The sequence below is a fragment of the Molossus molossus genome, unplaced genomic scaffold (genome assembly GCF_014108415.1).
Source record: "Molossus molossus isolate mMolMol1 unplaced genomic scaffold, mMolMol1.p scaffold_m16_p_6, whole genome shotgun sequence".
Taxonomy (NCBI): domain Eukaryota; kingdom Metazoa; phylum Chordata; class Mammalia; order Chiroptera; family Molossidae; genus Molossus; species Molossus molossus.
In genome coordinates, this window is record NW_023425399.1 from 64,607,424 (window position 1) to 64,634,410 (window position 26,987).

The 26,987-nt window shown below is 37.7% G+C and overlaps 1 protein-coding gene across 6 annotated transcripts in view; it reads right to left on the reverse strand.

Annotated features, from left to right (window-relative positions):
• The window catches only part of PTPRM (protein tyrosine phosphatase receptor type M), an 839,861-nt gene that overhangs the window by 289,305 nt on the left and 523,569 nt on the right, over window positions 1–26,987 (reverse strand). For all 6 annotated transcript variants that reach the window (XM_036244603.1, XM_036244601.1, XM_036244600.1 and 3 more), the window contains exons 10-11: window positions 23,910–24,111; window positions 21,062–21,164 (exon numbers count right to left, since the gene is read on the reverse strand). In XM_036244603.1, the coding sequence (XP_036100496.1) occupies window positions 21,062–21,164; window positions 23,910–24,111 (305 nt within the window). The remainder of the gene's footprint in view (window positions 1–21,061; window positions 21,165–23,909; window positions 24,112–26,987) is intronic.

The following is a 26,987-nucleotide window of genomic DNA, read 5'->3' on the forward strand; positions in this document are numbered from 1 at the left end:
TTTCCAAGCAATAGTTTTATGAGGGTTAGATGAAAATTTGAGAAGTAAACGATCAGGTAACGTATCTCCATTTTAGCTAGCTGGTGCTATACTATGTACTGTTTTCCAGATATATTACTTTTTAAATAGCTACCATCTACTCATCTTCAGATATATTAAAAGAAGAACTAAGTTGACTAGAGCAATTGCAAACTCAAAATGTCTTTTCATTCTTGCTCCACAAGACAAATTAGATTTGCAAGCATCCAGACCTCAAATCTATTTGCTCTTTAATAATTTAAGCCCTGAAAGGTCAAGAAGCTCCTTTCTATTCCCCTTTATCAAAGTTCAAGCACTAATGAAAAATAGCTAAATCTTATCTGCTGACCAACTGTCACACATTGCTGTCTCCCTGATGAAAATTAACACATTATTGGCACCTGGGTCAATGGTATCTTGCCTGAACTTTATGACTGATACGTTTTTCATTTGTACAAATAACATCATTCCACTAATGAAGTTCATAAAATCTTTCAAACCACAATTGTAATCTCAAAAGTAGCTTTGGAAATCTCAGTTTGAATATTTATTTTCTTAAAAGATTAAAAAGAACTCACAAATCCTCAAGAATGGAAAACCAAGCAGAAGTTTCTACCTTAGTGAGCTCAATTAGAATTCTATTATCTTTTTAATGTGTTACTCATTCTCCCTTTGTTTACTGAAGTCACACCATTCCCAGCCTTGTTCCAATATTATTCTGGAATTTAAAGTAACATAAAATCTCCCCATGGCATTTGCTATATGAAGGCAGAATCCACAGTGAAGATGAATCTGCCAAAAATGTGACATCACTATATCATAACTTTCCTATGGAATGAAATTTAATTTAAAGTTTAATTTATGCTATGCTTTTCTATAACAAAACTCTGAAGCTTTTACAAGGGGAATAAGAAATCTGCATTTATATAGAATAGCACATGAAGTATAACTTAGAAAAGAACATCTGAACATCTTTCATGTACTTTGTTAAACTTGAAAGTTCAAATGTGATAAAATGTTTTTGGTCGTTTCAAACTGAAGACTTTGAGCGAAAGCCTGCTGCAGATTTGAAATTGACTTTAAATTTTTTGTCATAATTTATTTCTAGATTAAATCCTTAGTTGTACATCTATTTTTCTTATCCACTTATTCTACGTCTTATCAGCATAAACTATCGGAGAGTTATCCAGCTGGACAACAGAACAGGGAGAGGATGGGGGAGAAGAGTAGTGATCCATTCTGTTGTTTTACTAATCCTTCTCACGTGACACTCTGGTTATTTCAAGGACTTAGAATGTTGTTCATTTCATGGTATCTAATAGTGACCTTTATCTTGATTGTATTTTTTTGTAATAATCATCTATTATGAATATAAAAAGTAGAGATTAGTGTTACTATCTTCCTGAAGATTACTATTTGGGGGTGAGCGCAAATGAAAGTATAAACTATATGCAAAATAAATGTGTAATTAAGGTTCATGGCCATGTAACAACACAGAATTAATTTTCTTCTTATTCGTTGTTCAGTCATACCTTTTCCTAAATCTGTCAGTATTTACTGAAATGACATCCTATTAATCACAAAAAAACTTGGTACAATTGGATTAATTTTTAAAAGTTTTGCCACTGGTTTATAATTAGAAAAAAAAAAAAGGTTAGTTCAATATGCTCAATATGTTTGTTTCATGACTGGGATTCCTTAGAATCCTTCATGTAACACTGGTGCTCAGAATGGCTGACCTAACACGGTCCTGCTCCTTGAACCATAAATGAGGACTGATAACTAGCTTTACACAGCCAATGGGCACTGAACAGCATACACAGCATAAACAGACCTGTGCAATTGAATATTCTGTGTTAGCAACTTTAATTTCTCTTTGTCCTGCTCTGTTCTAGATAAGATAGGCCATAAATTGCTGTGGAATATTTGCAGGGCACCACAAATATATTTTATGTTCTCTTGGCCATAATTCATCGCAAGGAGCTTGCCCAGGATCTGTAAGTTACATTGTTCTGCGTGTGTGTGCGCGGGCATGTGAAGCATGCTGGAGCACGCAGGCCAATATCCTGCTGCTCTGCTAGTTAGTGATAAAATCTGATATAATAAAATATTAATTACAGCTGAAAGGTTGGGTGAGAAATATGCACTCAATTATAGTTCCATATTGTGAACAAAAGGCAGGAAGAAAAAATCTTGTAGTTATGGAGGTTTGGGATAATAAAAGAGCAACCAGGACATTACACTCAGGCTGAGACACCCTGTAAAAGGCCACTTGTTATTAATCTTCACAATAGGCACCAACTGTCTAGTAAATTAGTCCTAGATGGAACATCTTTAAGAGTGACTTCTCCCCTTTTCAAGAAGTCATTTTTCTTTGCATATTTTATTTCACTCAAGTTTGTTGTAATTTAATCATCACAATTTCATAAAAATTATAATTCAAGGTCAGCTACTATTATTAAAGCATTTCCTCTTTTTAATTAAAAATTTTTTTTCCTTCATTGATTTTAGAGAGAGAGGAAGTGAGAGGGAGAGAAGAGACAGAAACATAGATGAGAGAGAACATCGACTGGCCGCCTCCTGCATGCTCCCCACTGGGGATCAGGCCCACAACCTGGGCATGTGCCTTGACCGGGAATCGAACCAACAACCTCTTGGTGCATGGGTCGATGCTCAACCACTAAGCCACACTGGCTGGACAGTTTTTAATTGTTAACGTTATTTTTATTGTTAACAGAAAGCATTTTCTCTTAAATAGTGCTAGTGATCTGAGTAAAGAGAAACTGAATACTATCAAAGGGACATTAAATATATTAATTATTATATGCTTGTATTATATTCAGTTCCTAAAAGTAGTGATACTACAAGCCAGGTAAGCTGAAATACAGATGCCACCATCACAGAGGCAGGGGCCAAGGAGAGAATGCTCAACTGGGACTCACACGCCACAGGGAATTGGTTCCTGGTTTGCCACCAAATCATCTGATCTCTAAGGTCCTTTTCAGGTCTAATATTTTATCACTGCTGGTACAAGATCAGGCAAGTTGTAAGATCAACAAATGAAAACTATTTCATTCACGTTTCCTCCATCATTCCATTCCACAATATTGATCAGGTATCAAGCCCCGTACCAGACACAGGGGAAGAATAAAACGAGGAATTAGGCACAGACTGTCACAGTCCTTGAGAAGCCCAGCTTAAGGGTGTTTGAAACAGGTCACTCAAACAAAGAACTACTGTGATAGGATCTGATAAAGGATTGTACAAAGTGTAACTGAACACAGGGGAGGAGTGTCAATGTCTGCATCAAAATCTCTTGTAGCATCTGCTTCACTGAGGACATACATCCTGAACTTAGTGGCCAACTATTCCTACTGCCAGTAATACCTGCAGACTGTTCCTGCTCTGCCTACAGCCACCAACTTTCTCCCCGAATTAAAGAGGTCTTTAGATTCCAAAACAGCCTCCATTGACCCCAATCACTTATACAAACAAAACCCCTCCAAGTTCCAACAAGTTTCTCCCATCAGACTCACTAAGCTGAGCATCCAAGAACCCACGATGAATCTTTGTCAATATTAGAGAAGACTGAAGGTCCTGGGCGGGGACCCAGCTGAGATACCCAAGAAAGTTTTGACAGGCATGTCCCAGAGTGTCCGGAATGACACTCAGAGGAATGTAGAGTGGCAAGATTTTCCTCACAATTTCCATACTGCCCAGGTCCTGGCAGAACAACACTGAAGGGCATGAGAACCAGGGTGGGTTATCTTGACTCCTACCACAGCCTGAGATGCCTGAGGTGAGGAGCAAGAATGAAAGAACTGCTGCTCTTTGGGGAGGGCGGGGATGAAGCCTGCAAACATGCAGAGTCCTGGTCTCTGTTCTCTGCCTCTCTCCAAATCTCTGACAGGCAAAGAGAGAACCATTCCTTCTATGTCCCGTAATCACTCCTTCATACAAAGATCCATAACTCTCAATTTTAGCATTTCACTTAATATCCATTTTAATCACTAAGGTCAAATCAGAATATTGCAGATGTGTTTTGGGAGTGGCGGTGGTGGTAGAATCCAGCCATTTCCTGCCTCCCCTGTCCACAGGCAGCTGGCTGCTTGGCTTTCTTTGCAGAAGGCCTGGCCGGTGTCCCCTATGCGGGTCTGTGCTTGCTGTGAACCTGCCCTGGAGGCCCTGGTAAGAAGCCTGGCACTCTGACCTTAAACTTAGAATCCTTTAGAGGATATTAAATGGAAGAAAAAAATTTTTTTGGAAAATCAGGGAAGAGGAGCAATATACTATATTTTCATGCACAAAAGCAAGTTTGAAATGGAGTTTGAGGGAAAGTTAAATTAAGTTTCACTGAATAAAAGCTCAAATACATCTACTCTATTATTATCTTCCCTTGCCATTTTTAAAGCTTCTTTTGAAGGGTCTTGAAGAACAAACTTAGTTTCCAAAATGAATTTTCAAAGAGATGACTGACATTATCATCCTAGAAGCAACATTAATAAAAATGATCTTTGTTTCTTGGCAGTAAAGGAATCCAGAGTATTATTTTTTAATATAATAAAATTCACCTAAAATCAGGTGGGGGAAGGGTGCTAGTGAGGGGAATAAGGGATTTGACACAGTTTGTTAATCCACATTGTAGCAACTAAGCTACAATAAGTAATAAAAAAGAAAAAGAAACCCAAATCAGTGTAGTAATATAAAACTGAAGTTTCCCCACTGAATGACATTTTGATCTTTGTGATTAGGTGTATCCCAAAGGAAAAAACACAAAATTTAGGTTGGAAGTGAGATATTTAGATCTCCTTTCCTTAACCAAGTTTAGCCATGGATACAAGCCTTTCTGAAAGGTTCAAGGACTTGACAAAAGAATATTTAGTCCGAAAGGTTTAAGATGTTCTTACAGTTTACATTTCTTCAATAAATAAGAGGGAACAATTAAAAAACTACTAATAAGCATTTCAAATCAAATGGTTTTGTCTTTTTTGACTCTCTGGAGATTTTTAAATGGTGGAACAAAAAACAACATACGTATCAACAAAAAAGAATGATTCATTAGATTAAAATAATCCAATATACTAAAACAACTTTGTTTAATCCATGTTCTTGCAGTAGTCAAAATTTCTCTCCTGCCCCGGCTGGTTTGGCTCAGCAGTTAGAGCGTCGACCCGTGGACCAGAAAGTCCCGGGTTCAGTTCCCACTAAGGGCACGTACCTCGGTTGCAGTTTGTCCCAGGTTCTGGTTGGGGTTGTCTGGGTGGCAACCACTCAATGTGTCTCTCTCACATCGATGTTTCGCTCTCTCTATCTTCCTCCCCCTCCCCCTCCTGCTCTGTCTGAAGATAAATGCAAAAAAAAAAAAAAAAAAATTCTCTCCTAAACATTGAGCAGATTGTGATGGACTTGGACTACCTACCAAAACAAAAAGGCTTTTAGTTTAAAAATATTAATGAAAAAATAAGAAAGAAAACAACAACAGGCTCAGCTGGTGTGGCTCAGTGGTTGAGTGTCGACCCATGTACCAAGAGGTTGCAGGTTCAATTCCTGGTCAGGGCACATGCCCAAGTTGTGGGCCCAATCCCCAGTTGGGGGGCATGCAGGAGGCGCCCAATCGATGTTCTCTCTCATCAATGTTTCTATCTCTCTCCCTCTCCCTTCTTCTCTCTCTAAAATCAATAAAAAGAAAAAAAAATTGAAAAAAAACCAACAATAAAAAACGGTGCTTTTAACTTCTAAAAATTAATAGAAATAACTCTCAAAGATTCCAGTGGTCATAGTTTTAAAACAAAGGTGTAATCTTTGTTTGTTTTTTTTTTTTAACACTAGAAGAGGTAATAAAGAATATTAATTTTCAGAGTAGCCTATGTCTGCAAAGGAAGGTATAACCACCTTGGTTGCAAAGACAGTCTGCAGGGAAGGTGGCTGTGGGTGGAAGGAAAGGGGGTGGGGCAGCTCCTGGGAGGGGAGCAGTCTCTGCAGGGTAATGAGGCATCCTAGGCCAGTAAGGTTGCACAGAGAGAGCACAGTTGTGGGGTCAGAGCACGAGTATCTGTCAACCTCTCCAGATCTCAGTTTTTTCATCTGAGCCTGGAACCTGGCTAGGGAGACTGCTCTGAATGGCTACAAATCGTTTCATAAAGGACCACGCATGGGCCTGGTGCATTATAGCTACTCAATCCAAAAAACAATGATTATTTTTTATTATTGTAGTTATTATTCCTCTATCACAAGCTGCTCAGAAGATCATAGCTGAGGTTCAAAAATATTGTAGTAAAACCTAGAAAATTTACCAGGAGACGAACGAAAGAAAATGGGACACCATGTCATTTATTATAAGCTATTGTCGCCATTACAGGCCAGAATAGTGTCATGATAAATAAGAAAAGCTTTCCTATATTGATCAGATAAAGATGATGTTCTGAGAGCTTTCTTACATGTCATTTTTCTCCTGGTTACCCTTTGAGGTAGATATTAGTATTACTCATATCTAATTGATGAGGAGAATTAGACTCAGAAAAGTTACACACATTGCCCAAGGTTACAGAGCAAGGAGAGGCAAGGATTCAAACTTAGGATCACCAAACTCCACCCTGCGCTTGGTTAATTTTTATGGTCTTAACATCTCTGCACCTTCCTTTCCAGGACAGAGCTATTATCTGTCATGACTCTAATCAACAATGTCTTCTCATCTCTATGGTGGTTTGATGGAACAAAAGATCTAGAACTTTAATAATTTTACAGAATGAATATACAATATTTACACCTAACACATTTCTTACAGGTTCCATAAAATTATCGTTGCTCTGACCAGTGTGGCTCAGTTGGTTGGAGCATCATCCCTTACACCAGATGGTGGCAGGTTCAAATCCTGGTCAGGACACATACCAGGTTGTGGTTTGATCTCTAGCTGGGGTATGTTTGAGAGGCAACTGATAGATATTTCTCTCTTATATCAATGTTTTTGTTTTTTTTTTTCTCTCTCTCTCCCTTCCTCTCTCTAAATATAAAAAAATTTTTTAAAAATCATTGTCAAACTATGGGTTACTATATGGGTAGAACATAGATCCTATTAAAGTGATAATCACAGTGTATTGGCATAAGTTAATGGGCAGCAAAGATAATAAATTTTAAGCATCTTACAAACAGCAAGGAATAAAGGGAATAAAGACTGAATAGCAATCTAGTCAACATGTTTTGTTAAGCAAATCCTGATATTATAGTTTGCCCTTTTTTAGCACTTCAGTTTACAAAGAACGTTCACTTATATTAATCTTCATGACCACACTGTGAGATATGTAAACTGCATATGAACTCTGATTACAGATATGAAGAAAGACCACACAATAGCAAACAACACAGCCCAGATACCAACCCCAGGCTTCTGGTCCATGCTACCTGCTCTTTTAATTTGTGACACCACCTTCCTAACAGATTAAGGCCTATGAATCATTTTCATTGGACAGATAAGATTCCACTCATCCTAAGTAAAACTGCAGTCACTTGGAGAGAACTGAGAGTGAGCACTACAGAACTACCTGCCAGCCTTCTCCCCCCAAGATCCCTGGGCTTCTGTGGGCCATGGTGCGGAGCCCTGACTGAAATGACTCATTAACCTTGCTCCATGTCCTGCCCCAAAGGCTGACCTAAGATGAAAATCCAGTCATATCTTTGCCCCATTAAAAATCCTTTTGCAGCCCTGGCCGGTTTTGCTCAGCGGTTAGAGCACTGGCCTGTGGTCCAGAGAGACCCAGGTTCAGTTCCCACTAAGGGCGCGTACCTTGGTTGCAGTTTGTCCCCGGCCTTGGTTGGTCGTGCAGGTGGCAGCCACTCGATGTGTCCCTTTCACATCAATGTTTCTCTCTCTCTTTTCCTCTCTCTCCCTCCCACTCTGAACAAAAAATGGAAAAAAGTCCTCGGATGAGGATAAAAAAAATAAAAATAAAAATAAAAATCCTTTTCAGTCCAATTATTTCTTTAAAAACAAACAAAATATGAATTGAGGGCTATGTCGAGTGCAGAACCAGGGTTGGAAATACAGAGATAAAATCACAGAGCGCCGTCCTTGCCCTAACGAGGCTGGCAGCTCAGCAGGAGTGGTCACCACCAGCGAGGTGAGGAAGTCTGAGGTAGGCCAGGGAGCAGCAAGGCCACGGCGGCTCTCCAAGGATGTGGACATCTGGGCTACACTCCGGACGGTGACTGCATTTGTGAGAGACAGGGACTAAGTGCATATGTGTGAGAGTGTATGTGTGAGTGCGCGTGTGTGCACATGTGCTGGGGTAGAGGAGGGAAGTAGTGAGAAGACTGCAACGTGGCATATTCTCAGTACTGAGCATACATTTCTGCGACTACAGCTGGCAGATGGCTTGAAGGGGAGGCTGGCCCAGGAAGTAACTAGATGATGGACACCTTCCATTATAGATGGAGCAGTCTGGATTTCCCCTGAGGGCACTGGACAAACAGATGGATTATTAAATGAAAGATCCCTGCAGCCCCAGGGTGGAGCACTGGCTGGAGTGCTGAAGAAGCACAAGTAAGAACTAAGGCAGCAAGTGGGTGATAAAAAGTAAAGGAGAACAGGGGCGTGTGGTTAGTGACCTTGAGAGCTGAGAAGAGAGGTAGGTCTTCAAAGGAGGCATACAGGCATGCAAGGTTCTAGTCACCTGCCTGATGGAATCTCAATTTGTAGCAATGGCTTATCTAAGAGTCTTTCTGCACTTCTCTTCTCATTTAACAAAACATAGGAGATTGATTCAAGGACAAAGGCAGGGTATTCTTTTATGCACATTCATTACATGGGACGGTCAATGTATTTAACTTTTATTTAGAGATGAAAATATAAATTTAATATCCTTCTTGTGCCCTGACTAGTGTGGCTTAATTGGTTGTGTGTCATCCCATGCACTAAAAGGTCACCGGTTCAATTCCCAGCCAGGGCACATGCCTAGGTTGTGGGTTTGGTCCCTGGTCGGGTCAGGAGGCAACCAAGTGATGTTTCTCTCTTTCATCAATGTTTCTTTCTCTCTTTCTCCCTCTCCCTTCCTCTCTCTAAAATCAATAAAAGCATATTTAAAAAACAAACATGTAAAAACTCCTTCTTGTTCCTGATATTTTTGACTAGTTAAAACAGTTTTAGACTTTCAGCTTCTTATCTATGGAACTTTCAGTGATAATTACTTCTGCTAAGAAAAAGAAGAGGTTCAATTCAATAAACATTTACTTGCACACTTAATTAGGTCTGAGGTATTGAATGATAGAGACAAAATTATAAAAATCATTTTGCATTTCTTATTATATTTACATACATTTTACATAATGATTAACCTAGAAAAATGCTCACTTTCAGCGTTAAATGCATAAATCTAATATTCCTGCCTGCTGGTCAAACCTCATTTACTATGTGTGTGTTTTTAATCGTATTTACTAGGATGATCCTCGTTTGCCTCTCTTTCCTTTTTCTATTCAAGACCTTTCTATAGGTTGCTCCTCTCCTTAGTAGACCTATACCTGTCTTCCAGCTTCTGACTAGCTATTTTCTACCTCTCTTTTGGGGTTTAGCTAAATAACACATCCTGATTCCCTTGTTGAGATTTCACCCTTATGTCAGATGCTGTTTGAGTACCCTGGACTTTTCTCTGCAGCACCGATCACCATCCTAGCCCAGTGACTTGAATGGAAGAATATTCTAGATGTTTGGCAAATGAATGAAGAATGAATGAATAATAGCCACATGTTAACCCTAACATGTCCTATAATACTTTTCAATATTACAAAGGAAAGAATTTCAATGAAATACTCATAACTGTAGAGAGCTCTTAACACTTCTCATTGAGCACAAAAAACACTGACGCTGGACAGGAAAACACTTTTAGGTAAAAGTAGAGAAATGAAAGAAATGGGACATAGAGAACAACTCAAAAGAGATATGGTGATATGGAAGAAAGCTAACATCCTGCCCTAATCCTTTTACTGTTTACAGGTTGAAGAACTGAGTGTTAATTTAATTAAGTAGCTATAAATGAAATACAGGTAACCATCACAAGGATAATATAATGCTATAATATATACTTATATATTATATTTTATAATATAAAACATATAACATATACTTAGAATAATTAAAAAGTTTTTTTTCTTTATTGACTTTAGAGAAAGAGGAAGAAAGAGGGAGAGAGAGATGGAAATATCGATGAAACAGAACATCCTGCATGCTCCCCACTGGAAACTGGGCCCACAACCTGGGCATGTGCCCTGAGCGGGAATTGAACTGGTGACCTCTGGGTGCCTGGGTCGGCGCTCAACCACTGAGCCACACTGGCCGGGCTAGAATAATTTTGATGAAACAACGTGAATCAGTATTTTTGTGTTCTCATGATAAATAATTATATTGCACATATTTGTAAGTGCTGGCTGAGAAAAAGTTCTGCTAAAGAGAATGATATAAACAGAGTTTATTATATGATTGTGCTTCTCCCCCTAAATAGGATGAAGAAGCAGTGTAAGGTGAGGCAGGTGGTCAGATCCTCTCTGAGCTGTTCTGTGCCTCTCAGCAGCACAGTGGGTTAATAAAGTTCACTACCTGCCCCATAGGTGACTTTTAGTCTTTTCTCATGTGTATGTGTGATTTTAACACCTTAAAAAAGTAAAAGTGAGTCATCTATATACTGAAATCAGTTAGTCTTTGTCAAAATTTCCAGGATCCTCTCTCCCAAATGCTATCAGTCATAGCTTGGAACACCTATAGAAATTTATCCCTTAAACTCCCTGGAATCAATAATTGTGATTAGGAAGATCCAATAGTTCCCTAGAGAAAATGGCATAGTAGCTTTGAAATTCATAAGGCAATATGTTGTTCAATTCAAGGCATTTTCAACCTTTTGGTGCTCAGAGTTTAAAACTGAGACTACTTTAAAATTATTCCACTGCTAACACTTATAGAGAGATGGGGTGGGGGAGAACAGTGTGTAACTCTCTCTGTTGTCAACAGAAAATGAAATCAGCCTGTATATCCACCTCCCTCACCCTGGCGGATGGCTTCTGCTTGCTGGTCAGTGTGGTGGGGGAATGCACAGCACTGCCTGCTTGACCTCTAGGGAGGCAGTTGCATATAATGTATGGCCTTACTGTAAATGACACTCAAGGGCGTTCATGTCATCTCTGGTTCCAATCTCAGACATTTATCTTTTCAGTGACAAGCACAGGTTCCTTTGGGCACGGTAGGAATGAGAAATAGTATGATCAAAAACTTGCTTCTTCCTAGCCCCTATCAAGAATTAGCCACAGTCATCCACTGAGTTATACTGCATTCCTGGCTGCATTCCTTTGGGAGCTGAGAGAGGATTTACACTCTGGATTTCAAAAAGCAAAAACCCTGTCACATCCATTCACTAGGCATTGCATAAATACTCCAACATACATGATAATCACTGCAAAAGTGACTAGCACAGGACCAGGGCAAAGCAGTTAGAGTCATGCAGTAAAAAGGAAGGTAGAGAGAAAAAGAGAAAGATCCAACCCTGACCGGTTTGGCTCAGCGGTTCGAGCATCAGCCCGTGGACTAGAGAGGCCTGGATTCGGTTCCTGCTAAGGGCACGTACCTTGGTTGCTGTTTGTCCCCGGCCCTGGTTGGGGTTGTGTGGGTAGCAGCCAGTCGATGTGTCTCTCTCACAGCTATGTTTCTCTCTCTCTCTTCCTCCCTCTCTCCTTCCCACTCTATCTGAAGATAAGTGCAAAAAAATATCCTCAGGTGATCCAAATGGTTCTTCTGAGTAAAAGGAAAACCAATGCCACATATTTACTGCTTATAAAATATTGGATTTAAAAATATTCATACAATTTGTGACTTCCAATAAATTATCATATTCATTGATAGGCTAGATTTTCAATTTCTAGTGTTTTGAGTTCTCACTTTAACAGGGCTTTCAACAGTTAATATTACCAATCACATTGGTTAGTAAATACATTCTCTTTTTCCCTTTATTGCATTTATTAAAAACATTTTTTTCTCTTTACTGATTTTAGAGAGAAGGAGAGAGAGATAGAAACTTTGATGAGAGAGAACATTGATTGGTCGCCTCCTGCATGCCCCCTACTGGAGATTTGGCCCAAAACTTGGGCATGTGCCCTGACCAGGAATCAAACTGGCGACCTCTTAGTGCATGGGTTGACATTCAACCACTGAGCCACACCAGCCGGACTCTCTTTCCTTTTAAAAAGAACTAAATGGTTTTGATTTCTCTAAATCCTGTTTGTAATAAAAACTGCTGTTGGATATTTACAAGGCCCATTCCCTTCCTGCCTGAACTGGGCCCAATGGAAAAGAAGAAAGGCTGCACTCCTGTGTCTGCCCCTCTGTCCCACCCCCACCGCTGCTGCGCTGATCTTCCGAACATCTTCTTACCTAAATCCTTGGAACGGCTTACTCACCTGCCATAACCAGTTCTTCTGCATCCCTACAGTGCTTGGACCCTAGTGAGTATCTAGTAAATGTAATCCTAGCAACTCTAGGACATAAAATGGGATTATTCCTGCTTTGGGAAGATGAGGAACCCAAGGCTCCGAGGTGTTAGGAAACTTGTAATGATCACACAGCTAGTGATTGAGAGAGCTAGAATATACAACTAGGTTTAACTCCAAAGAGGATGCTCCTTCTCATATCGAGCTCACTTCATGTGGCTCATTGCAAAGTTAGGTCCACAAATTATGGGGCTCAGAGTAATTATTTGAATATTAGAATAGTTTCCTCCTTAGAATATGCCAAAGGAGGAGAGTGATTTTGCCTGTCTAAAAAGCTATATGTGTCCTGGCTGGTTTGGTTCAGCGGTTGGAGTGTCGGCCTGCAGACCAGAGTCTTGGGTTCAATTTCCACTAGGGGCATGCACCAAAAATAAAAAATAAAAAAAATAAATAAATAATAAAAAAACTCATCCTATTAAAAAATACATAAAAATTAAAAATAAAAGGCTATACATCACACCTGACACTATATTATATTTTAGGCCATAATGATCTTGATTATTAATTACTGATAGATTCAATACTTTCTAATTAATTTAGAGCAAAGCACTGTTTACGCAATAAAATTATATATCAATTTCTAATAGGCTCATTTAAAATGAAGCTACATTTATATGTATATTACAGAATCTTTGTATCTGAAGGCAAACTTCACATTCTGAGGTTTTGCACTATAGTTTTTTCTTTTTCAAAATAGCCCAGCTGGTGTGGCTCAGTGGATTAAGCATCCTCCCATGGACTGAGAGGTCTGGGTTCGACTTCCGGTCAGAGCACATGCCTGTGTTGCAGCTGGATCCCCAGGAGGGGACATGCAGGAGGCAGCTGATTGATGTTTCCCTCTCACATCGATGTTTCTATCTTTCTCTCTCTCTAAAAAAATCAATAAATCATATTTAAAAAAATAATAATAACAACAATAATGTCACTACAGCAAGAAAATAAAATAAAGGGATAAACTTTTTGTGAATCAATAATATTAAATATTTTCAAATCATTATTTAACTGGCTCCTCTGAGCCAGGATCAAACTCTTGAACAAAACTATTCTGATTAAAAAGATAATTTGTGGAATCTGGAATTTCAATTATAATATAATCATGAAATGGCACTTAAATCACAAATATCTTTCTCTGAAGAAAGTGGAAGAAGAGGTGGTATTAATGGAGTGAACATGTTTTTCCTTGGACTTAGAGGTGTAGACAATAAAAAAGATTGACGCTGCTTAAAAAAATTTTTTTTGGTCCATACTTCATAACATCCAACTTCCAAACCATATTAAATAATATGCCAACAATTATAATTCCTAATATAGGAAACTTCTTAAACCAAATGTATGATTATCTTCACCATTCATTAATAATGATTCTTTTCTTGTTCTTATTGTCAAAAGATTTGTTTCCCTGTCTCATCTAAAGTGACACAGTTCACGGACACCCTGACTCCCACTCTTACGCTGAGTCCCTTTAACAAAAACTGCTCTGTGATAACCAGAGTGCAGGCTGCTGGCTCACAAGGAGAATACACCTCATTTCCCATATAGCACCAGGATCAAATCAAACATTTTTAGGAAGTGCAACAAATTATCTTAAAATAAATACAACCGCTTTACTGCCTAGTTATCCTCAGTGGAATGAAAACTTGTTCTTCACCTTGTTCCAAAAAAAATAGCATGGGTCTTTTGAAGGATACAAAACTTGATAATGAGAAAAATAACATCCTTTAATACACTTCTAATTTTCTGTCTAATTTGTTCCAAGAGACTATTTGATGAGTAGTTTGAGTAAATCAGGTATTAGAAGTTAACCATGAGTCTTTAATATGTGCTCACATTTTCCTAGTTAACTACGTAAGGCAAAGCAGATTAAGGAATAAAATGATAGAGTAGTAAATGAAAATAGCAGACATTTGCAAAGTTTACCACAATAATGAGTTCAAGGCAAAATCAATTAAATAAAAATCTGGACATATCATGTAAAAATCTGGATTTATATATGAAACTGAAGTTACTATATGAGACAAGTCTTTTTTTAAAATCAGAAGTGTTGTGGATGGATAAAATATTTATACTTGCCATAATAGAAAAGATTTCTTATCTCATTTGAAATCTTACTTAACTAGAACACAACCTTAAAAAAGCAAGGCAATGCCCAGCCTGTGAGGCTCAGTGGATTGAATATCTTCCCATGGACTGAGAGGTCCCTGAATGATTCATGGTCAGGGCACAAGCCCAGTTTGGGCTCGATCTCCAGCAGGGGGCATGCAGGAGGCAGCCAATCAGTGTTTCTCTCTCACAAGGATATTTCTATCTCTCCCTTCCTCTCTGTTTAAAGAAAAATCAATAAAAATATATATATATATATTTTAAAAGTAAGGCAAAACAGATAGATCAATGGAACAGAATAGAGAACCGAGAAATTGACCCAAGACGATATGCTCAATTAATATTTGACAAATTGGCAAGAGCATATAGCAGAGTCAAGAGAGTCTCTTCGATAAATGGTGTTGGGAAAATTGGACAGCTACTTGCAAAAAATGAAGCTACACCACCAACTTACATCATACACGAGAATAAACTCAAAATGGATAAAAGACTTAAATGTCACTCGTGAATCCATAAAAATTATAGAAGAAAATGTAGACAACAAAATTTCAGACATCATATGCAGCAGAATTTTCACTGATACACCACCTAAGGCAAGAGAAACAAAGGAAAAAATGAACACATGGGATTATATCAAACTAAAAAGCGTCTGCACAGCAAAAGAAACAACCATCAAAATGGAAAGGAATCCCACTATATGGGAGACCATAACTGCCAGTGATGCATCAGATAAGGGGTTAATTTCCAAAATATATAAAGTGCTCATACAACTCAACAAAAGGAAGACAAAGAACCCAATTAAAAAATGGGCAGAGGAGCTAAATAGACACTTCTCCAAAAAGCACATACAAATGGCCAAGAGACATATGAAGAAATGCTCAACATCACTAATCACCAGAGAGATGCAAATTAAAACAACAATGAGGTATCACCTCACACCTGTCAGAAAGGCCAACATCAACAAATCATCAAACAAGTGTTGGCGAGGGTGTGGAGAAAAGGATACTCTAGTACACTGCTGGTGGGAATACAGACTGGTGCAGCCACTGTGGAAAACACTATGGGGTTACCTCAAAAAGTGAAAAATTGAACTGCCATTTGACCCAGTGATCCCACTTCTAGGAATATACTCTAAGAAACCTCAAACACCAATCAGAGAGAATATATGTACCCCTATGTTCATAGCAGCACTATTTACAATAGCTAAGATCTGGAAACAACCCAAGTGTCCATCAGTAGATGAGTAGATAAAAAAGCTGTGGTACATATACACAATGGAATACTATGCAGCTGTAAGAAAGAAAAGTCTCTTATCCTTTGAGATGACATGGAGGGACCTGGAGAGTATTATGCTAAGCGAAACAAGCCAAGCAGAGAAAGACAAATATCACATGATCTCACTTATTTGTGGAATATAATGAACTAAACAAACTGATGAAAAAAATTGACCCAGAGACATGGAGATGGGGTACAGACTGACAAGCCTCAGAGGAAGGAGGTTTGGGGGGAGGGAGAGATAAACCACAGAACTTATATGCATGTATGCATGACCAATGGAGATAAACAACAAAGCTGGGGATGGGGAGGGGGTGGTAATGGGGAGGAGGGTGTCATTGGGGTAAAAAGGAGAAACACCTGTAACAAAAACAAATTAAAAAAAAAAAAGGCAAAATATTTCCTCCATTCTTTATGCCCTAATCTCTTTCCTATTTATAATTTGGTAGGGTCTTCTTCGCTGTCCTGATTCTCAGCTATAGACTATTCACAAATTTCTCTATAAATATAACCACTGAGGAAGCATTTGGTTGGGAGGACAACCAACCACAGTATAATAAGTTATCAATGACAATAAAAGCACATTAAAATAGCCAGGGCTACCTTTATCAGAAGAACAACAAAGTGGTTGCCATAAAGTAAAGTTATACTCATGTTTAGGCATTGGTTTTAATGTTTCTGTTGTTGATGTGAATATTGCCTACCTGCTATTCCTTTGGACAGACAAAACTGTAACAGATGTTTTCCCACTTATCAATATCTCCTGAATAAATGAATCTAAAAATAAGAACTTAATCTTTTAAATTTTCACTGAATATCACAATGTTTAATTAATAAAGATATTCAAAACTGAGTTTTAATTAAAAAGACATCTAGCTCCAAAACATTTATGAACAAATTGAAGCAACATTGTTGGAAAAACAAAAATGAGAGTCCTTTGAAAACACTATCACCTAAGGCTCAAAAATGTGATTAAGTCTCAAGCACATAGACTATTAGAAAGTATACCAAATTATTAATGAGGGATATTGCAGACAGTAGAACATATATCTCAGAAATAAAGTCACAGAGGGGATTTTTGTTGTGTAAAGTTTGTGTAAAACTCATTATTTAGAGCTGCTCTTTTATTGGCAAATTACAAGGGGTTTCACTGCTGGGTTGTGTCTGCATGTAATGAACAACGGAGAGAAGAGGGAGAAGAGATGATTTTAAATGAATAAAATAAAATTAAGCTTTTCCCTCTCTTATTCAAGAAAAAAAAAACTGAATCTATGAACAGTCATTGAAATTCTGTCCTAGGTGCTAGTTTACCAGCTGGAATGATGGCATTTGTGTTCTTCCTAGCCACTTTAGGATTTAAATACTTTTATGCGACAGAGCTGATGTGTTGATCAATAAAAAGATAACAATCGTTTACATTGAGAGTTTAGTGCAATTTCAAGAATCTGCACTAACTAAGCTGAGTGCTTGTAGTGGAATCAATACACAACTACCTTACTGAGTGAAGTGCATAAATGAAGTATGACTGAATTTTTAAAACCAATGAATATGAATTAAAGAAAAATCAAATCAATTGAAAGAATGGATTCTGGAAATCACACAATGACAGTATTTTTGAACACATAATGCTGTAAAAAATCCAGGAAAGCAAACAGATGTTCACTTCCATTTCCCCTCTTTCTTCTAGTATTTATCTTATCATTAGGAAAAAGCTTTCTTGTATTGCAGTTTTATTACACGTGCATTTTGCAAATTTCCAGATGTGTTGGAATGTTTTAATCTACGTTATGGCTTTATATTTTAGGTCCATATGATTCCCTAATCAGAGCTTTTATTTCTCTAAACACTAAATGAAATGGAAAATTTTCATATACCCCATTTAGTTTGAGAGTATTATGGACTTACCCCCGCCCCAAACTAGTCTTTCTAGCTATATTGGTCTTCTATCTACTCAATAGATAATCAGTCCCATTTTGTTGTACTATAATAATGAATTCCTTGAAGAGAATATTTACTTTTCTCCAAAAAGTCTTTTGACAGGTGAGATTGAGAGAACTTCTTCCTTCAAATTTGTGTGATAAAATTTACCCATTCAAGATAAGCACCCTTCCAGTAAAGGTGGTGTCTGTAGTGAGTTTTCCTACAATGCTTACTGAATAGTGTCCCACAAGAAATGAAATTGATTCTAGCATTATGGATTTAGATAATGAACATAGATAGTAAATTTATTAATTTCAAGATGCTAACATTGTGGATGAAGGTATAATAGAGGCAGAATGCAAAGTGACCCTGTCAAATTCAAGAAATATTTGGCTAATCACAGGATGATGTCTCATCAAAGCAGAGCAGTGCTGAACTTGGAACATATTTGACATTATGACAATTGTGAAAGAAGATGTGGCAATCTAAACTGAAATCTTAGCAGAGGTAGAGATTTGATGAAATGATTAAAGACTTGTGGTAAAAGCTATGTATTTTGGATACTTTGACAAGCATTTGGGTCTGTATTTTTATAGGCATAAAATAAGAAGTATGAAGATATCTATAATTAATAAACTAGTAAGGCTTCAAAGTCTCCAAAAACAACTTTGAAAATTTAAATAAAAACGACAATAAAATCTTGCTTTAGTAACACATATGACAGAAACTATGAACAGCAGTTTGAAATGCAAGTGACAATTAAAAAGATAAGGGAAGGGGGACTGGGAAGAGGGCTTATGTGGATTGCCCAAAGGAATATTATGTGAAAAATTAGACTTGGAAAGATCTATACAAAGACATGGATGAAAGTCTGACAGAAAGTGTTTGAAGGAATAATGCAACAAGAATATACAATGTGTAAAATGAATTTCTATAATAATGAAGAAGTCCTGGCCAGTCTGGCTCAGCAGTTACAATGTCTGCCCTCGGACTGAAGGGTCATGGGTTCAATTCCTGGTCAAGAGCATGTACCTGGGTTGCAGGTACGATCCTTGGCCCTGGTCGGGGTTATGCAGCAGGCAACCAACCCATGGGCCTCTTTCACATTGATGTCTCTCTTTCTCTCTCTCTCCCTCCCTCTCTTCTAGTTTTGCTAAAAAGCAATGGAAAAATATCCTCAGGTGAGGATTAATAACAACAAAAAAAGAATGAAGTAGAATAAGGAATAGCTGGCTGTTTGGAGAAATGGTTAGGATTTCAGCTTCCTTCAATTTGGAGCACTGAACATTGAGTGACCTCTACCCTTTCATTTTATCATGATGCTTCTACTGTACAACACCAACTCCTGTGCTAATGGCCCATTATTGCTGAGTTTGGGCAACTGTTAAATTGGTTAAAAATTGTTCTGAAGGCCATGGTCAGAACATCAACTTTCATTTAATAAAAATTCAGCCTTCCAGAGTAAAAAAAGAATGACCCATGGCCAGGTACACCCATGGCCAGGTACACTTGGGTCTTAGACAGTCATTCGGATCAGTGCAACCAGTCAACACCACACACAAATCAACCTTAAGGTTCTGGGTGGAGTCAGTGGCACAGTTTTCTAGCAGTAATAATATATGAAATTTCGAATAGAGCTTTACATATTTCATAGAGTTTTCACAAACTACATACACTTAGGAATGGCAACCTACATCCTTTATATGAGATATTATGTTGGGTGAGTCAACAAATTAAAACTTGTTTCATGTAATTTTATAGATTTTTTAAATAAAAATTTCTGTGATTCTACCCTAATTTGACTTCACTATCAACTAATGCTATTCTGTTCTTACTCTTGATTCTGTGGACTAAAATTTGTATATATCTTATCAGGGATAAAGAAGTCCAACAAATCACTGCATGATAGTATAATGAAAACATGAAAAAAAAGAGCCAGGTTTCAAAAGGTTAATGAAATAAAATTCTATAGAAGGAACATTGAAACAAATCGGATATAGCCTTAATTGTGAATGTAAATGTTTCCTTGGAGTATGCTATTGAAGGTAATAGATTATTTTGAAAAGAATCACTTCAGATAGTACAGAATATCTGAATCCCTCTGAAAATTTCATTTATATAGAAATTTCAAGTAGAAATTTTATTTATATAGATTAATGAGCTCATGACAAGTTCATATTCAAGAGTTATTCAGAAATTCCTTTGCTCCTTCCTAGGAAGAATAAATTTATTTTATTCATTCACTGTAAAAGTTACACTTTGTAATTTCTTAGCTATATAAATCATCATGGAATGAGAAATGAGACCTACATGTTGGCAATAAACTTAAATCTGTTCAAATAAAGACTTCACAATGCTCTTTCCAACAGTGCATTTCAGCGACTTTTAACCTTTTTTCATCTCATGGCACACATAAACTAATGACTAAAATTTTGTGGCACACCAAAAAAATATATTTTTTACTGATCTGACATTACAAAAATAGGTATAATTTTGTTTCATTCACACCGAATGGCTATTGTTGTGTTGGTTGTTGTCATTTTTTAAATTGACAATCTAAAGGAAATGAGGTCAATGCCCCTGACTAAATAGTCAGGTATTGCATGTCTTAAAAATTCTTGTGGTATGCAGGTTGAAAACCACTGGTCTCTTTCTTTCTTTTTATTTTATTTTATTTTTTGGTACGTGCCCCTAGCGGACACCGAACCTGGGACTCTCTGGTCTGCAGGCCGATGTTCCAACTGCTGAGCCAAACTAACCAGGGCACTGGTCTATTTCTTAAAAAAAAAAAAAATTATACACCACATATTCGACTGAGAAATTAGCCAATTTACAAAAAGTTAATAAAACTTAAACCCCAGGTAAACAAACAAACAAAAGGTCTGCTTAAAGAATAGAGCTAAGGATAAAAATTTCAGGTGCCCTTGGGTAACTAAATTGCTGCAAGCAATTGTACAGTCACCTCTGAACACGCTGGGGCTTTTGTTCCTCCTCTTCAAAGTACAATCCACTTGCAGCCAAATCAAACCCTTGACACAATACTTGATCACCCCATATCAAAGCACTTTCCTTTCCCTCAGCCATTTCTTTTAATTAGAATGAATAAAGATATGGGTTTACATGCTGACTGAGGTTTGTGAAAATCCCTAGAAAACACATTCGAGAAATTAGTCAATTTGATTTTAGTTTTCATCTCCCTAGAGCAGTCCACCCATGCACTGCTCTGTACCTGACAGGCGCTCCTCGGCTGTGTGCGGGTTTCAGCAGGACTGTCACCGTACTGTCAGTTTGATTCAAAGGGGTCTCAAGTTCGTAAGCCGGCATAGAGGGTGCTGGGGAAAAATGCACAAGACAGGAGGCTCATTATTTTCAGGTTACTTTTTCAGTTTTCTGTCAACTTTCATTAAAAAACAACAACAACAACAACAACAACAAAAAAAAAACAAACAAAACATGAACACAGTGCACTTACATTAAAATGCAGCTATCAAATGACCATGAGCAGCCTTTATGGACCCTACACAAAATATCAGGGGCAACTGCTGAAACCAGGATATGTTGACTTCTTTGATCTCAGAGATCAAAGTAGGGAGAGAACATGAGCAGAGCTTGTGAGGTCTTAGTAATATTGTTTCTTGGATTTCTGTTTGGATTTTTTGCTAAATGGCTATAGTGAGCTTGAGAAAATACATTGAGCTGTACAGTTATAATTTGTGTTCTTTTCTTAAAAAATAGACTTTAAATGCACATTTAAGAAATAATTACTAGGATCACAATGAACTTTCCAGTTCTTCCATCCAAGTCAAGGAATTTTTTGCAACAAACATCCATCAGGGGATTTGAAGAAGACAGTAGGAGCCACAGAGGCTTGTTGAAATCAGTGACCACTGGTGGGCTCTCAGGAAAAGTAAGGAGTGGAAAGATATGGGAACTGAAGTAAGAAAGTCATGGGCTTTATTTTCATTGTGCCTTGTTTTAACCAGCATAAGAGCTTTGGCACATTATCTCTGGAGCTTTGGTTTACTCATCTTTCAAAATAGGAAATGACCATCTAGGGTTGTTATAGGAATTCAAAGAGACAGAGATAAAGAGAGCCAGGCAAATATTATTCTACAAATGTTAATTCTCTTTCTAATGTGAATCCTATTTCCAAAGCCACTTCCTGGCATTCTTTGTTTTCTAGATTTGTTAGCTCTTTTATGAGAAGTAACAACAGAGCTCTTTGCTAATTCTGTCTTCATCACGGACAAGAGAAATCATTTAAAAAGACTGGGATGTGAGGGGCACGTGGTCTTTTTATTACCCACAGGTATAGGTGCTTGATGAGAACACTAGAGATCGTTTTTTACAAATATCGTTTTTTAAATCTCTTAGGTATAAAAAGCTTTTATGTAAAAGACATGGGTTATATCTCAGTCACACTTATTGGATTTTCTCAGCATTAAAATTAACTCCAATTCTATTAAAATTAACACAAATTCATAATACAGAATTACATTTTGTATAGAGAGTAGTTCTCTATATGAGACACATAAAAGTAGAAAATAGGAGCCCATAAATTGTAATTTTTTAAACTATGAAAATTATATAGTTATTCTTAATGAGCCTGTGTAGGCTAATTAAAATGTCAAGCGTTTGGGCTTTTGGGTAGAATTGCATGAACTTGGTGGGCTAACAGTGCTCAGACTTTTTATTTAGCAAAAATGAATTATTTTTCTTAAAGAACACTTCCTTTAAGATAATAATCTTTTGAAATATGGTATTCATAGGAAAAACTTACAAAAAAAATAAAACAAATAGGGCTTGGCAATATACACATCGGTACACATTTCTTCTTTAAACCTTAATGATAAATCCATGCACCATAAAATATCATCTTAATTTACATCTGGGGGTAAATTCCTTGATCAAAACAAGAGAGGAACTACATGGAAAAACCCATACTTTTAGACTGCGAGTCCCGTGATCTTCCTATTTACTCATCTGTACAACCTATGTCCTTTCCCTAACCTCCCAAGGCCTTCTTCCTCTTTTCCAACTCTCCATATTGTTCTCATAATCTAATACTTCATATCATGTATCAAGTGTATATTAAACTTAAAGTCAAGTTTACGCTCATAAATAAAATCTTACATAATAAAATGTTTTCCTTTAAGTTATAATCGCTTAAAAAAAAAAATTCCAAACCATCCTCCCTCAAAACCCAGTAGAACACTTACAGTACTTCCCATTTTCAAACAAAAACTTTTTAAAACTAGGAATGAGGGAAAATACATATGAAACTTCAGGCTAAATATTACAAAGCTACCCCTGACTAAGTTAGTTCCCTCACCCACCCATCTACCCCCAACCAAAGCAATCAAAGCCCAAACTCAAATACTTCTCCTCTCACACCCAAAGGGGAAAAAATAGAAAAAGAAAATGTCCATGGAATGTGTTTATGGCTGTTACATATCCCATACCAGATGGCAACTCCATTTCCTCTAGTGTGCACAAAGAAGTTTTCTGCACAGTTGCATATGCCCAGAAATAATTCTCAACTTATATCTTTTGTTGGATGGCGTAACTGAGTCTACAAGCAAAAAGCTAGAGGCTGTGAGCGCCTGGTGCAACTTCTCTGCTGCCACCTTTTTCTTTAGGACGCAATGCTTCAGATGGCGAGGGTCCCAAGGAAGGCGGCTCCTCTGGCACTGAACTCCACGTAATGCGGTCTCTCTGTTGAGCACTCAGTCATTCATGGCTCATTACAGAGATTTTTCCAGTGCTGCTGCTCTGGTAATTTGAGACTGAAGGGGTAAGAGCGAACAGAACAGCACCTCCCGCTCATGCTCAAGTGCTCAAATGCAAACTGTTGAAACAGTAGCTACTTCTTAACACATAAGAATCTTAAGCTCCCAAATTATAAATATTTGTAGTATTTCATTTAATTCCATAATTCTGATTTTCAGACATCTGAAAGAATTCATTTGAATACAATGTGTAAGTTTGAGTGACCTTTGCATACTTGACAATGGGAATGAAAAAGTACAAAATGCCTCTTTTGATAAAAAAAAAAACCCATATCTCTGATAAAATACCTGATATTTTAGTGGTAAACTGATTTGTTGCTGGAGGTCCAAAACCCTTAGCTGTGCTAGCTCGGATGGTAAAGGAGTACGTTGTCCCTGGATACAGTCCAAAAAACAGAAAATGGGTTTCATTTCCCAGTTTTGAAACTCTTCCACTTTGATTGGATAAATCTATTTCTGGGTCAAAGGAACTGACTGCTTTGTAAGTGATCTGCAAGAGAACAAGAATGTGATTAAATATCTGGAGCAGATAGTTCAAGATTGCATCTTTATCCAATAAACCCTTGTGATGTATGCACTGTCAGACGCTTTATGATAAGCTCTCCTGTTCATTTAGACTCTTCAAATCCTGGACCCAGTGACTGGGCATGGGAACTCAGACAAAGCCGTTACGAGTTATTACTTTTACAGACGCGGAACTCAAAGCCAGTCGATTAGAACATAAAGGATGAGTTCAGGTTTAAGCTAATACCTTGGAGTTGTTTGCTTTCAAAATGTCATTTTGAAAACAACATTACAGTCAGTTCAACACAAAATAATAAAATATACAACTAGCTCAAACAGATAAGAACCTGGCAAGGGTAAGGTCTCATTTTTCACGCAGTGGCCACAGTTTGATTTAGCACTGAATAGGATTACTGTCTCCTGCAAATAAGAACACTTTTCAGTGTTTTCATCAATGTGGGCAAAGGTATCTGCTCCAAAAATAAATCCTAGACACGTGTCAGTAGCTCCTGATACTATGACTGTGGTCCTCACAACAGGTCATATTTGCATTTGTTCCAACAGAACTTTCTGTCATGAGGGAAGTGTTCTGTTCTGCACTGTTGAGTATGGTAGCCACCAGCCACAAGCAGCTATGGAGGACTTGAAATTGTGGCTAGTGAGACCCAGAAACTTGAAATGTAATTTAAATTAACTAAAATTTAAATTTAAATCGCCACCTGTGACTAGGAGCTGCTGTTTTGAACAGCGCAACTCTAGAAGCTTCCCCATCATTTGCCACAGAACAGGTGTTCAAAGCACTTTGGGGGAGTCTGGAATGTGTGAAAATAAATATAACATAGGTGCCTTTAAATTTTGGTCTTTCAAATGAATTTTAAAAGAATTCCACTATAAATAGTTCATCAACTTCAAGAACATACATTTTAGTGGTGATTACTAACTTCTACCGGTTGTAATGATATAATTTTTAAATGTGGCATATTCAAAAGTTTAAATTACAAAACTGAACACTTTTCTTGCTTTTAAATAGGTAAACTTACTTATAATTTATGTATGAACACTAACACTGTTATTATATGAAGTGATAACTGACATTCTTTCTTCTTGTATTTATACCATGCCATTATAATTAAGGAGACTTCTCTGAAAGAATATTTAGATTGAGCCAACTGAGCTTTGGCAAGAAAATGTTTGTTATATATATATTAATCACTGCAGTGACTGGCACTCAGTCAGGCAGCTTGTCTGTTGTTAACCCTCTAGCATACTTCCCTTCAAGGTTATTCTGAGTCAAGAGACAAGACCATGCCTACCACGCAGATGCTATGGAAGGGACTTCAGCAATGTCACTGCTGTGTGATCAGGTACTTATTTAGTCCTCCATTCTGACACCCCCAGAGGATGAGCTAAGCTATGGCAGCATAATTGCTCCCCCAAAGTTTATTTATTCATTCAGTCAACCATCTGAAACATATTAACTAAATGCCTCCTTATGTACCAAGCACTGTGCTCTGAGCTGGGGTCTCATATGGTGATTCAGACATGAGACCTGCCCTGGAGGAGCTAACAGTCTGGTGGGAAGGAGAGAAGCAATTCAATAATTGATACAGTATAATTAAAATAAGGACTAGCACTGCCCACCAGGGCTAGGTTAATTGTCTTGTCCATTTTACTGCCTTGCTGAAAACGTGAATGGGACACAGATGTATATGAGACAAAGTCCAAGCTCCCCAACTCTATATTTAAGACCTGCCTACATCCTCCCAAAATTTATTTCTGAATACCCGACATGATGACATCATGTTACCTTCTATCCTCGTACTGTACTACAAATACATACTGGGCTTTTCTCACACTTCTTTTGCTCACTATCTTTCACCTGCCTGGAACACCATAAGGTTATTTCTGTCCTGTCTTCTCTACTCAGACTCTTTCATTCCATTCAAATGTTGATTAATTGGACACACACTCTTTGAGCACTGTGGTCAGCAGATAGACACAGGCTCTGTCCTCAGGTAACTAAGAATCTGGACTGGGGTAGGTGGAGCTGGGTAGAGAGACAAGAAGTAAATTAATAATTTTAAAACACTAGGTTCTGTAGAAGAAACAGACAGGGTGCTAAGATAAAGACTATTGGGGGTAGGAGAGGGGTTTTGCTTTCTATAGTTTCATTACCCATGGTCAACTCTAGTTTGAAATTATTAAATGAAAAAATCCAGAAATAAGCAATTCATAATTTTTAAATAGCATGCTCTTCTAAGGAGTGCGATGAAATATACATACATCGTCCCACTCCATCCTGCCTGAATCATTCCTTTGTGCAGGGTCTCCACACTGTACATACTCCCCAACTGATAGCCACTTAGCCAACTTGGTTATCAGATGGAATGTGTGAAGATAAATATAACACAGGTGCCTTTAAATACCGACTGTTGTGGTATTACAGTGCTTGAGTTCAAGTAACACTTACTTTACTTAATAAAGCACAAGAGTAGTGATACTGGCAATTCATATATGCCAAAGAGAGGCCATAAAGTGCTTCCTTCAAGTGAAAAGGTATGTGTGTACAGGAATAAAACATAATATATATAGCGTTCAGTACTATCCATGGCTTCAGGCATCCACTGAGGGGTCTTGGAATGTATTCCTTGTGGATAAGGAGGGATTTCTGTATAAGTAAAAGCAGGAAGATGTGCTACTTCAGAAGATGCAGTAATAAATACAAATTGGGATTAGATCACGAAAGCCTTGAATATTACAATGAGATTCTAACATGGCCCTTAAATTCTAACTTCTTTCTACACCACTACCTATCTCAGTCAATAGTGATTAACTGAACCCAGTTATCGAGGCTTGGGGCCT